The sequence below is a fragment of the Copadichromis virginalis genome, linkage group LG22 (genome assembly GCF_057382275.1).
Source record: "Copadichromis virginalis isolate Kocher_CV1m ecotype Utaka linkage group LG22, C_Virginalis_male_GT1.1, whole genome shotgun sequence".
Lineage (NCBI taxonomy): Eukaryota > Metazoa > Chordata > Actinopteri > Cichliformes > Cichlidae > Copadichromis > Copadichromis virginalis.
In genome coordinates, this window is record NC_140638.1 from 6712347 (window position 1) to 6726958 (window position 14612).

At 41.0% G+C, this 14612-nt stretch overlaps 1 protein-coding gene across 3 annotated transcripts in view; it reads left to right on the top strand.

Moving 5' to 3' along the window:
- pvrl2l (PVR cell adhesion molecule related 2 like) overlaps positions 1-14612 on the top strand; it is a 325857-nt gene that overhangs the window by 145258 nt on the left and 165987 nt on the right. For all 3 annotated transcript variants that reach the window (XM_085445879.1, XM_085445881.1, XM_085445880.1), the window contains exons 4-6: positions 1771-2064; positions 4819-4936; positions 5856-6004. In XM_085445879.1, coding sequence (XP_085302005.1) covers positions 1771-2064; positions 4819-4936; positions 5856-6004 — 561 coding nt within the window. The remainder of the gene's footprint in view (positions 1-1770; positions 2065-4818; positions 4937-5855; positions 6005-14612) is intronic.

Consider the following 14612-nt stretch of genomic DNA (forward strand, 5'->3'; position numbering starts at 1 on the left):
TTACATGGAGCACAGCATGTCCAGAATGCTCTCCATGATTTAGGTGGACATGTTCCCTTGTCAGTGATAATGACAGTTTCTGGTTAAAACCTCAGAGGATTCTGGTGGACTAGAAACTAATAAAACTGACATCTTCATTGAAGGCATATTTATTCACAGCTAGTTTAATGTAATAACCATGATTACATTTCAAACTAGTTTGTAAAGAGGCAGAAAAGGAGGAAAAATATCTAACTGTTCAACTACTGATGCTGTGCATTCTAGATTCTTACTTTACACCCAAAGTTTAAACTTTGAGAAAGAACATGAAATAAAGTGGGGAAAAAATAGAAAAAATAGACTTACTATGTATTTTCTTTTTAAGGTCAGCGCCGTCAGACTGCTCGCTGTCATTACATACATGTCATAGGAGCTGAATTTAATGTGAAACATTGTGCTGCACTTTATACCTGTGAACAAATCAAAGTGTGGCGTGAATTTATACAACTTCATTATTATTTTAAGTGCTGGTCTTACCAGGCTCTGAAATTAACACCTTTAATGGGTGCATTAAAAAAAATTTAAATTAAGTATTAATGGAAAGCATTTACCACTGTTGGAAAGGCTAAAGTTTGTTTTGCAAGTTAATAGTACCTTGTATTTTTATTCTCATGGATATTTGGTTGTTTATAACATTAAGGAACCAAATGGCACTTTTTAAAATTTAGAGCAGTGGAGTTTGCAGCAGAGATAAAGATTTTGTCTGTCCTTAGAGTGAAGGACTTCTTTCTTGAGCCATTTAATGAAAAGAAATCCACCGACGAGGACAGACAAAACAGAAGCCTCAGTGAATCAGGAGGCGATACGCTGTTTTTGGTAACTGCCTCACTTTTTCTTGATATGAAAAATCTTTCAATTTCAGCATGTCCATTACTGTCTCTCTGCATAGCCTACAGACACATAAAACAGATTTAAAGGCGTTTGGGGGGAATTTATGAAATCATATTGTGCAGTACAAAATGATGCATGTTTGAGGTGAGTGGGTGTAACAAAACAAGGAAATTTCAAGACTTAACATCACAAAATAATGGAATTTGGTGACATTTGCTGATAGATTGATAGTGTAGCAGTTTGTTCTAAGAAGGGGAGGACGTTTTCATGGAAAATTGGCACTTTCTAGAAGTTCTATACAGTTTGACAAACCTAACGTTACAAAGATGGAAAGCAATTTCGTGCATTTTGCTGTTGAAACTACTAGTATGATTTTGGCTTCAATTCAATTGGGAATTACCAGCAAAGCAATTTTTGGTGACAGTAACTCAAAACTGATTGTTTTATCCAAATAAAATTGACCATTTTCACACGGTTTTCATATCATATCATGGTATAAACATTATGATTCTTTATAACACTTGCATTGGCTGGTGTATGCGGTTTTACGGATCTATGTGTGTTTCCTCTTTCTGTCCCTATGAAGTGGACTGGCCCAGAGTCACACCAGAGGGCCTCCTGCTTCTCTCGGTATTTCATTACAGCCACAGTAGGATGCCGCCACAGTATATATGCACAACAAACTGAACCACCTCCTCCTCTTATGCTTTCCCTGCCCTCCTCCCTCTTCTTCTCTCCCTGGGCCTCTTGTTTGATGTCCCTTTCCATTCACCGCCCTTCTTTTATCTTTCTCCCTGCACTGCCACTTTTCTTTTCTCTCTGTTTCCCTCTCCGTGCCTTCTGTCTTGGACTCTCCTACTTAACTCCCCCCCTTGTCTTTTTTATCTATCATCCCCCCAGCCAAGCCCAAGAATTCGGCCAATGGTGTGACTGTCCAAGCTGGCACCAAGTCGGTGGTGGTAGCCCGGTGTGAGGCAGCGGACGCCAAACCAGCAGCCACGATCGAGTGGTTGGCGCCAGTCGGAGGCAATCATTCGACCAGCACCACGAGCGGGCCAGACGGCACGGTGACGGTACGCAGCGAGTATCGGCTGGTCCCTACACCGGCAGACAACGGCAGGGAAGTGATCTGCAGAGTCAACCAGAAGACACAGAAGCAGCCTTGGGTTTACCCTATCAAGCTATCTGTGGAGTGTAAGGAAGACACACACATATATACACTCTTGAACAAAGCACTTAGAATTGTGTTCCCTAACGGGGTACTTTATTTCAATGATCACAAGACCAACTAAAGTTTTAAATAACTTGAAAGTGCATGCAATTTCAGACGCAGATCAGTGCTTTTCAAAGAACCTGGAGCCCTTAACTTTCACAGTCACTTGCAAGTGCTTTACCACTAACTGAGAGGCATTATATACTGTTTCTGTAATGCAGTGTTACTTGAATTCACGGCAGGGCCCCACTGGTGGGAACAACAAGGGGAAAAATTGCAATTGAAATAAAGTTGACTAAACAGTAATTTTCTAGGGAAAATAAACAAATAAGAGTATTTTGCTATATCTTACATTGCCATTGTCGAAATAGTATAGCAAACCTGCAGAATATGTGACAACACGTTTGGGATAGTGGTGCAAATGAACGCAGAAAGACTGCGAACTGCCTCGTGAATGCACATCATGATCTAACAAGGACAAGTTTTCGCTGACAGTATTTGTGTACTTGGAATTGATTAAATTACAGTGGTATATCATGTTGCAGTCCACTGCTGGAACTCTTTGCTGAATAACTGAGGTAATGAGCTTAAAACCAGCCAAAAGCAAACTCAGCCAAGGTTGGTTTATTCGGTATGTCTAACTGTACCACAAGATCCTTGGTTAGCAACTAACGCATCCAGCAGCCTGTTGCTTATATCCTGTTTTGGAGTGTAATCCTTTGCTGATTAGCTATAAAACTGCAGGATTTTGCGCACTATTAATTGTAGCATCCTTAATGGGCTCTGCGTTCATTGCTGGTTCTCCTTAGTTGTTAATTTATCAGCAGATTATGACAAATGCATGCACTTAGAAATCTTTAATTACATGCAATATGAGGACAGATGAAGCAGATGCGTATGGAAACTCAGAATGTTCAATCTGCAGTAAACCCAAACTGTACAGAGAGCGCTTAAGAAGTAAGATGAAGAAAATGCCCCCAAAGAATTTTCTTTAATTTGTCCTTTTAGGTCTTTTGGCCCTCGGGTGCATAGAAAAAAATCACAAACACACATTTTGCACACAAATAAGCACACACACACACACACACACACACACACACACACACACACACACACACACACACACACACACACACACACACACACACACACACACATTGCTTTAAATGAATCCATTAAATTCCATTCTAATTTGCATGGGATTAAAATATTACACAGGTTCAGCGTGGCTTTCAAGAGATTTAGGAATGCCGCCAGCATCGTCTCAACGGTGTGACCTTGCTGCCGGTTACTGCAAAGATGGAACAGATTGTCTTCTTTCAGCTTGGTTTTGTAATCTCTAAATTTTAGGTGGCATCCACACACAATCAAAGCGTGCATGTCAAATGTTGTTGAGAGAATTGTTGTTCTTACATGCACTTGCCTTACGAGGACAAGACCCCTGACTGTTCTGTGACATTCACAGTGATATGGCTGCAAGTCAAGCTTTTAAATTATCTTAACTACCTTTCAAGAAGTGTACATCTCAGTATGTACTGTATGCACGTGCCCAGATTTAGTATCTACAAGATGCATTTTCTTAAATAAAAAGCAAAAACACCTCCAGATATGTATATCTGTGGAAGTCCTGTACTGATCACTTGCAAGTGTCTGTGATTTTTATCATAGCATTTATTATGTCTGCATAAAGTTTTGAAGATTACTGCTGATAAAAAAAAAAAAGTGTTGGGTTCAAATAGCAATTGTCACTTTTCACTGACTTTACTTCCCAGGTTTGGCTACCTGTTACTTAATCCTCTGGCTGAAATGAAATTCAGGTTTAGGGGTTGCCTTTGTTGCATGGGATACTTTCTGCTGATGGGTATGTGCAAGTGGTCGCAAGAAAACTCTCAGGCAACAACCTAAATAAGCAGGAGCAGTCCATTGAAGGGGATCCACCCATCCATCAGTGTTTTTTCTGCTTATTCAGTTCAGGAAATAGAGGTCACATTTCATCAAACAAGGTTTATGCTTTTTATGGAGTCGAGGAACTTTTTCCATCGTGCCCTGTTTGTGTGTACTTTATGTGTGTGTGCATGTCATGCACATGTAGTTCTTTTGAGGGGACACTCATTCATCTGTTTGAAATCCCAACTTAAACTTAATTCAAAGTAAATTTCAAGTAGAAGTAGCCTTTAGTGAGGAGTGGAAAAACATGTCCTTGTACTTAAAATTGGTGGTCGCAGAGATAGGAGACCTGCAGCAGGCATGCTCACACAGCGTGATTCCTCGCTGTGTTTGTGTTAGTTTAGTGATGGTGTGAAGGATCATGTCTCCTGTCTACTGTGTAACTCAGATCAGCTTTTATAGGTCAGCGCACTCTAGGAGGAACACACACATCACACCACACACTTACCATCCTGTCCTGCTTCTTCTTACTCTCATTGACACACTGTCCTCTCCTCACACCTATAGTCCTCTCACTTGCTTTTCTTTTTCAAACCTGAAGGGAAAGAAAGCCACAAGGAAGGCTTTTTTGAAATTTCCACACACACACACAGCCTTCTTTGTGCTAAGATTACCTTGTTTTTTTTTAATGCCCTCTGGATACATGAGGATTAAATCTGAACTTGGTTTTTGTTTGTTTGAGTTCATGAAACTGATGCAAAACTTTAGCGCTGTTGCTATTTTCCAACATTTTTCTGTAATTTAAATGATTAAATTCAAAGTTATTGTGACTCTTTTCTGTGTTTCAGATCTACCCTCTGTGTCCATTGAGGGATACGACCACAACTGGTACGTTGGCCGTTCTGATGCCACGCTGGTCTGCCTGGCTAACGCCAACCCCGAGCCCACAACAATCACCTGGACTGCGTAAGGGTCACACTTAATCCATCAGGATATCTGGGATGCTTTTTGTCTTATTGCCTTCTGCTTTTATTTACATTTTACTCCTAACCTTCTTGTAAATTGGGTTTTAGTTGTAATCCCTGCAGAAATGTGCCTGACAATCTTCTTTTTCGCTGTAATGGTAGTTAAGGGCAAATGGTGAGCCAGGTGTATGAGCCAGGTGGGGTTTTTTGAAGGCCTGTTTGCCTGGTTGTTTATCAGCAACATTACACAGAAACTTCTCCGAGAGGAAGAATATGGGCAAAGGAAAAACCCACTAAATTACGTACAGATCTGGAACTTTTTCATTAAAATCACAAAACTGGGGCACTGGCCTTGGCAGAGGATGTTTCTTTGCCATGCTTTGGCAAAATATTTTTTTTAAGTAGACATTCAAATGCATTTGTGTTTTTTAAAAAAAGAAAAAAAAGTCGTTCTGATGGACAGATGGCTTGCTTTCTCTTTATGAATATTGAGCAGGGAGACAGAATGGCTGTTCGCATGATTTTTCACACATTACTGCCATCTTTGAATATTGCAGCAACAAACCATGTTCCTCAAACCACATTTTCTGTCTTTTCCCATTTTTTCTGTTTTTTTTTCTTTATTCTCCTTCTTTCTTTCATGATTTTGTCTTTTCAATTTTCCCCCTCATCTTATTTATCCAATTTCTCCAAATATATGACCTCGTCACTGCTTCCTTTTCGTCCCCACCGTCTCGTCTCGTCTTTTCTTGTTATCCCTGATTTACACAATGACTTACTTCTCCTGCTTTACTTCTTCATTACTTTTTTCCATTCCTCTCTGCTCTGATCCTTTGTGATCTCACCAAAAACCTGTACTCACGACCTCACTTTTATGTCCTCCCTGCTTCGCCTTCCTTCTCATCTTTTCCCATCAACAGGGCTTCTGGTCCTTTGCCAGAAACAGTGGTGGTGGAGGGCAACAAGCTGACAGTGAGGAAGGTGGATGATGCTGTCAACACCACCTTCATCTGTGAGGTCAAGAATCGGCTCGGGTCCAGCAGGAACCAAATCACCACTGTTGTCATTGGTGAGTCTATTAACACAGTGACAACACACACACAAACAAGCACACACGCCTTGTATATGTGTGGACGTTTGCACAAATGAAATGGAAATCCATGTATATTTACCAGTCAATATGATGAATACACACTGGTGACCCAACACAATACTCCATCACACCCAGCAGGAATACAGCAAACAGCATGTGATCACTGCTTGCACACACATACACTCACATACACACACACACACTGTGAGCCATGCTAGTTCCCTGACAATATTCCACATTGTCCCAGTGCACATATGCATGCACATATAGTCTCATACGCCTCTTCCGGTGGATGGATACACTTGCAGACACGCATGCACAGAAACATACATTTCTCTCTCACCCATGCACACATTCTGGGATCAGAGCTGATCTGAGAGCTGCAGGGATGCTGATCTCTCTGTCTTCACATCGGATTGTTTTTTTTTAATGTTTTCCTCCTCACTGGCCAAATTTTAGCGAGGCACAGTGGAGGCCTTTGATTGACCCTTTCCCCACAGCAGGGCCAAAATGCAAGACAAGGGCCGGTGTTTATAACCTCCGATCGAAAGCACTCTCTTGAAACTGAACTTTGCACGGCTACACTGCAGCGGGAATCTGTAGCTCTGCTGGATGCAAATTCAAAGTGAATTGTGGTGTATGATAGGCCCTTCTACAAGAGTTTTGGCCCTGCAGTGGATGCAGCGGTGCTGGGATTGTTGGACGATTCCCAGATTCTTTCAAGGGGTTCAAGTTGGTGTGAGCCAGTTTGCCCAGGTTTGGTTTTCTTCTTGTTTTTCTTTTTTTGTTTAGTTTTTTCTTACCTTTTCCTTTCATTGCATTTTTTTTGACTAACACTTACTAAACAAGGGAACTGAGTCGTTCACATTTTCTTTCCTCTTTCACCTTTGAATTTCTCCTTCTGGTAACAGTATAATGGTGGTGTCTGCATGCAGTCTTGATCTTTCTGCTGGGTCTTGACTTTTGACATTTACCAGTGAGATGATTTGGTCACTGTTGCCACGACTTTCGGTCACAGTTTCTTCTTCTACCCCCCCGCCTTCTGATGCTTCAATATACGAATCCTACACACATGCACACACCTCTAAACTCACAAGCACGCAAACACAAACCCAGGAACAAGTCTGGATGTTGAAATGCCTCATTGCACGTCAGCGGGCAGGCCTCAAATCTTGTTAGTGTCATTTTAATCACTGTGTGTGTGTGTGTGTTTCTACAGTGCACTCCACACTGACTGCTTGACTGGTCAAAATGTTTTTCTTTCTTCCTTCCACATTTTTTTTAGAAGAATTTGTTAGCATAATCACCATGTGGAGCTTTACAACAAAGGAAGAGAAAACATAAAGAACAAAAATCATACACTCTTGCCAAAAGAGAGTGCGAAAACTGCATTTAGAAAATCCGTGGGAAATCGGAGAAGGAGATTGGAATTGTTTCCTCTGAGAAAAAAGATTCTTTGTAGCCAGACGGTGCGCTGGGAGTGTGGGAGGTTCAGAAGTGGCTAAGCTGCTACTGTTCTTGCTCGAAGCATAGCATTGAGACTGACTCAAAGTATCACGGAGGGTATACTTTCCCCTACTAGCACACACACACACGCATAATACACATAAAATAAGAGTTAACGCTCTAAAATCCTTTACAGACACAAGTAAAACCTTCACGCTATCCGCACACACTTTAAACTCTTTGAGGACAGGCAAATGTTTCATCTTTCTAAGTAACTGACATCAAGCCCAGACTTTGTGATGGTTAAATGTGTCCTTGGTGTTTCAGGGTTTGCCTGTTTTCGACAGCAGCAAAACAGCTAGATGATATAAAGTAACAAAGCGACTTAATCTCTCATTTTTGGAATGCTTACTTATAGAATTTGAGTCCAGCTCTCAGAAGAAAAAGGCTTTTTGTTTGACTGCTTAGTTCTCCTCCCTTTTCTGCAACGTGACTGCTTGTGATGAATTATACAACTGAAGTAAAACTCAACAACGTGTTGATAGAATTTGACAGAGAACAGCCAAAGTGTCCTTAAACACCGTGGAAAATTCCCTTTTTTTGGAAAATGCGCATTCCATTGTTTCCACACAGGTCCAACATATCAGCTCAAGAATTTTCAGGCATCAGACATAAATCTTTGAAATGCATTTCATTTCAATGTCGTTCTTTACAACTGCTGGCCTATAATCAATAGGAGCTGGCAATGAAAGGAAAAAATGTCCTGCGCTTCTGAGTTAGACCATCTCATCAAAACCCCATAAATGACTTCGGCTGTCCAATCAAGGTTAAAGCACCTAAATTAAGGACTGAATTAGAATTGCAATCACAGTCACTGATAAACCAAAACTAAAGCCTTAACGTCTGCTGGAGGTTTTCTACCTATCTAGCTTCTACAGTGTGACAGAATGATACAGAGGAAGACCTGTTATCAACAATAACATTTATCTGATAAAGCAAATAAATGATAAAACTGCCACAGCTTATCTGGGGAAGAGTGTTTACTTCTGTTTACTTCTGAAAGCTTTGATTAAATTATGTAAGTGTATAAGGCATTTAACAAAGGTGGAACTTATTTAATACATTTTATTTATTGAATTAGAAAATGGAGCCAGATCATCCAGCACCTGGTTGTGAACTGACAGTTTTAAGCCCAGACTTTGAGATGGTTAAATGTGTCCTTGGTGTTTCAGGGTTTGCTTCTTTTCCACAGCAGCAAAACAGCTAGATGATATAAAGTAACAAAGCGACTTAATCTCTCATTTTTGCAACGTTTACTTATAGAATTTGAGTCCAGCACTCAGAAAAAACATCTTTTTGTTTGACTGCTTAGTTCTCATCCCTTTTCTGCAACGTGACTGCTTGTGAGGAATTAAACAACTGAAGTAAAACTCAACAACACACCATCAGGCATGAGCATGTTCAGTGATCTTTCTATGCTTATAATACTTTATATAAATATAAAAGTAATTTATGATTAAATCTTTGCCCCTTCAAGACACTGTGGCATTTATGAATATTGGCATTGTAAATGACATCAAATAAGCTCTTATTTGTGGTGAAAGCAGGTGAAGCATGAACTGTAATGAGTCTTCTTCACTCCACCAGGTCTGTCATCAGATCCACGGCCCAGTGAATATTTCAATTTCTGTTCTTTTGCATTGGCCCAATTCGAAAAGAACCCTACTGGGAAAAGTCACAGCACTCCAGATGGCCAGTCTGCCACTGGTAGTGAATTACAACAGGAATGGATCATTTGATTCACCTTTGTAAAAATCATCATCAAACATTCGGCTCAATGACCGATTCACCGACATGTGAGTGGCTAATGAAAGCACACACCGAGAGTTGAACCACTGACTCTAGTGAGATAATTAATCATGCTATGAGCAAAACATTATACTGTCAGTCTGATATGGTTTGAATCAAGCGATTTAACTTCCGGTGCTTTCAAATTTATGTGCAACTCGGGGTTTTCAGGAGGGAAATCATGCAACAGTGTGATATTCACCTTAATTATATGTTGGAGTGGTGTTCCTTTTTATACCGCCGGTATTTATGAAAAACACAAACCTCAGTGTTCCTTTTTGCCTTTCATTTTATACAGCTTCACGGTAAAACTCGTCCAATCATTCAACAATTACACCTTGCGCTGAGACATTTTTGGCATTAAATTGTGATTTCTCTCTAGTGACCCGTATCAACATGCATTTATTGAGCCAATTAGTTCAGCTCAGGCTACAGGTTTAGTCGAGGAAGGAGACCATTACAAGTAACCCTTTCACCAACGAGGTTGGCCGTATCAAAGGTCAGCGCAGTTATCGAATGCTGTGGAGGCTGGAGCCGTAATGAATTAAATTGTGGTTTGGTATGTTGTGATATAGCTAAACTGTGCTATACAGATACTTCACATTGTGACTCCAAGCTATAGCTATATTTAAAGAACTTCTACAGCACTTCTATAGTAGAGGTTTTACTGACTGTTGTTGAATTTATTAGGCATCATGTATTTTAAATTATTAAATCAGAGCGATACTGATTGTTGTTCTGCAGCTTGTGCTCTATTATTACAAATTCACCACTTGCCACTTGTGGCAGAAGCCAGTTCCAGTCTCTCAGCATGAGTTGTAAACCGTTTGGCATGGAAGACCCCAGCTTCCCATAATGTAACAGTTAATATCCCAGGCACTCTGTGTACACGGGCTCATAACGCCCTGCTAATTTCCCCGCTGAGAACTGTTAACATCTTTTCTCTGTTCTGCTAAATGGTAGATGAAAGTATCATGCTGTCTCGCTTTTCTGCTGCCGTCAAGCAGCCGTCACGTGTCGTGATGTCCCACAGCCTCTGTTGCTTGGAGAAGGATGGAGAGGAGCTGTATTGTGGTAGAATTGGCTGTATATAAAAGATCGACTTGATTCTGGGAAAGTGAAGGAAATTTTGAAGTGATTTAAACCTGCATTTCTTCTGATTGTGACATTAAACTACCTCTCACTTTAAGAACTCAGCTCTCGATAGTTAGCTTGGTGCCTTACTTATTCCGAAATGATGCTATTTTTTGTAATTTTGTATACTATAGTCCCTTGTGAAATGTGAAAGGGACCTCTCGCTGATAGGATGCTACTTTATGAGCCTGGATAGAATAGGTTCATGTTTTAAATGCAGTCTGGATCGACTGTATAAGAAAGACCACAGTGATGGGGAAAGAGAAGTGAGGCAAAGGGAAAAGGGGTTGGAGAAAGGAAGGAAAGAAGGGGGGTCAAGACGAGTTAAAAGAAGAGCTTGAACCACTTGGAGGCATTTTGAGAGCCGTAATAAACACGGACACCCACACACAGCACACACTCTCCTGGCCCATTTCCCTCTCGTCCATCTTAAGCTCTCAGGAATAAATGTTACTGTCATACAGCTCGAGATTTTTGTTTTTCGCTGATGAGAGTCAAGTGTGTAGAGCATCCCCCCGCCCAATATCCGCAGAGACTGATACACACAACTAAACACGCACACTCCAGCCCCACCCTGCATCCCATCCGTCAACATGCACATGATGCCAGCTATGCATGGCTTGCTTGGTTGCCACTGCGCCAGCTGGATCTGCCCAGTGCACCGTGCCCAGAGAGGAGAGTGGGAGACGGTATTGGCAGGAAAAAAAAAAAAAAGATTGGCTTGGGGGCGAGGGTATGAGTTGGGGTGGGCAGTAGAATAAAGACAGCATGATTGCAGAAGGGCTCGAAACCGAGATAGAGGCAAGTGTTTGGGGCGAGGACGCTGTGATGGGGAGGTACAGACGGAGGTAACAGCAGGAGGAGAGTGGCAGGAAAGTCCTCCTAGGACTCTGATGGCTTCTGGTCCAGTCTGAAAGAGTGAGCTGGCAGGAGGCTGTGACCCCCTCTGTCCTCTATCCCTCAGCCCATCACTCCACCTCCCACACCCCCCAATACAAAAAAGTCCTTTCATGGGGGAGTCCAGCTGGCAGTGGGCTGGGGGCGGTTGTTGCTGTTCAACACACACACACACACACACACACACACACACCCTCATATTCACACCCTTATACACATTTATACACACAGTCACATCTGAGTGGACCAGTGGAGAAGCATTTCCTGGATCGCCTGCAGCAAGTGAGATAGCCGTCCACTGGAAAGATACATACTCACTGTGCAGACACATCACATACACAACAATGTTTTACACATGCACACACAGACAAATTGGACCGTGGCGCTCTGTGCATAAAGTAATCAGACGATCTAGCCATAGGGGAAAATGCTGGCACCAACTCTCTATGACATAAAGCCTGGGTTAACCTCTGTACAAGCTAAATGAATCACACATAGGTTTGAATCACACATTCAAAGATTAGGTACAGGTTAAGCAAAGGAATTGTTGTAATGAAGTGTTTTATATTAAAGATGAGTACTGTACAAATTTTGCATTAATCTCAACAGCAGCCTGGAAAAAAGTCGTACATCTTTTTATAATGATTTAAAGGCCCTTCTATTCAACCTTGGAAATTAGTGCCTTAAATGCTGTGATGCATTGCACTGCAAAATTACTGTGCTGTTCTCCCTGTAAAAATGTAGTGTTAAATAGAAAATGAAGAAAAAAATACTGAACATTTTCTTTTCCATGAGTCTCAGTGGCCAGCGAGACTTCAGATAGCTTGGTTTTATTCCCTTCATTATCATCATCATCATTCACAAAGATAACAGGAAACACGAAGAAAGGAAGATGCTCAGACAAGGACTTTATTTGTGGCTCTTCAGCCTTTTTAACAATGAGGACACACATTTTGTTCCAGCAGCTAATAAATTTGGGGGTAACTCCAGGACTCTCTCATTGGATTAGAGATTTTCTAGCTGATCTTCTGCAGAAAGTCCGTATTAATCATGTTTATCTGGTGAAACCATTGTTGATATGGCAACCAATCTTGGGTATGTGTTATCCCCATTGTTGTTTTTTTTAAATATGACATAGAGCTACAGGTCATGTTGCTGATTGCAGCAAAATGGAACAACCTCCACAGGATTTTCAGAACAATCATTAGTTGGCAACAAACCTCATTTGAGGGAAGCCTAGTCCATTGTTGCTGACCTACAACAGCCTCTTTGTTCTGATTTTAAATGCCCTCAGAACATCATTATGGGATGCCTCCACTAAAAAGGTGCCTGAGCGATCATTTGTGCCAAACGCAATCAGCGCACTGAATAATAAGACGAGGCAGGCACAGTGAAATAAACCTCATCAGATGACCTGACTATCGAAGTTGCCAATAATTTGTTGCTGATCAGTCTGTTGATTAATTATTTAACTATTTCAGAAGAGAGAAAAGTGGAAGGTTAATGCCCAACCTTTAGCCTCTGTCTTTAGTGCCACATGTATCTGAGGCTCTCGTAACTGTACAGAGGAGCATCTCTGTAGTATGTGATACACTATGCATCTCAGGCTTTGGTAAAGTAAGTAAAGACTTAAACCCTTAAACTGTCCTTCCAGCTCTTTGGGGCCTCCTGTATAGCTGATGTCTTGCTGCAGTAACAGACAGAGAAAGACCGCCTGTTTAGACTTCTAGTAAGATCTTATCTAATCTTCATGCCTTGATTAAGCTGATTCAGTTTCATTTAATTTGCACCCGAGGGTATAAAACTATAGCGTTGAAAAGAACAACACTCCTTCCTAGAGAACATCTTGTAGCTGTGGGAGGTGTGGATGAAAAGTTCAGTTGTGGTTTGTGCTTGGACTAGATAATTGCCTACTGCTTTACAAAGCTGGAAAACTGAGTGACTGAGATGGGGACGTGTGGCAGTATTCAGTGATTAAATACATATACTATTTTGTAAGAAAATCCTTTGCTTGCTTTATTTAGTCTTGAAGCTTCAGAGAGATTTCCCTATTGGATGATTTAGCTTGGCGTTGTTTCCTCTCCAAGTAGTTTGTGGAAATTTGTGCACCTTGCACTTTCTTTGTTTTTACCTTATTATTATCACGACCTGTCTGTGACTGGCCTGTCTGCTTCAAAACATACAGCTGTGATTTATCACTGGTTCTGTCAAAATTGCAAGAAAAAAAACAAACAGAGCTGTCAGAGCTCCACTGCAAGACGGCGTGGTATGTCTGCGTGTGACTATTAAGAAATGTGTCTCCCAAAGCAAGATGTGCCTAAAATAATAACACATTCTACATCATTTGTTTTTTTCACCGAGAACAAAAAGTATGATGTTAGAGAAGCATTAACGAGAAGATTGCACTTGTCCTAAAGTGCTTTAAATAAAATAAAAACATTTTACAAGGCAGCAAGAAAAAGCAGAACAGAAACAGAAAGTCTTTAAAAGTGACCGATCTTTTCTGCCAGGTCGTTCGACAGCTGAGAGTCATTGTGATGTATGAACAAATTTAGTTTTGCTCAAGCGAAGTTGTAAAATTGTTTGATTTTTAAATAAAAGCAAGATGGATAAAAGGTTTAAATACAACAACAAAACGCAGTTTGTTCATATCCTCGACGTAATCAAGTATAATTAATGTCCATGATGTGAAAATTCATTTAGGATTTCACTGTGACTTTCAGACTTGCTAATTACTGATCTCCTATCACTTGTGTTTTTCTAACACCTCAGATGAATCTTGGCAGTAACACGGGGAGTCATTTAATCTAGATGAGCTTCATTTCCACTCTGAAATCATTTTACAGTTGAGCTCAATTTCCCAAAAATATATATGTGTGTGTGTGTGTGTGTGTGTGTGTGTGTGTGTGTGTGTGTGTGTGTGTGTGTGTTATTTTCCTGGACAATCAGAAACAAAGCCAAAAAGATCTGATAAAAACTTCCAGAAAGCTGAGAGAGAACCCTGCTTTCGCGCCCTCAGAGTGACTGCTGGGGCCGCAGCCATGCAAGGGTAACGTCTGTCAGGGAGATAAGAGCTGAGGAGAAGGCCTTCAGGCTATGGCTTATCACACACATACCTGGAGGGAATACACAAACACACACATACGCCTAGGACAGGGGTGAGAAGTCTTTCACATAGAGAGATTTGAGTTGGGGGGAGGTTTATATCTCACCTCTGTATCACTGGGCACCCGACAGCTGTAACTTTAGTCTGTTTCTC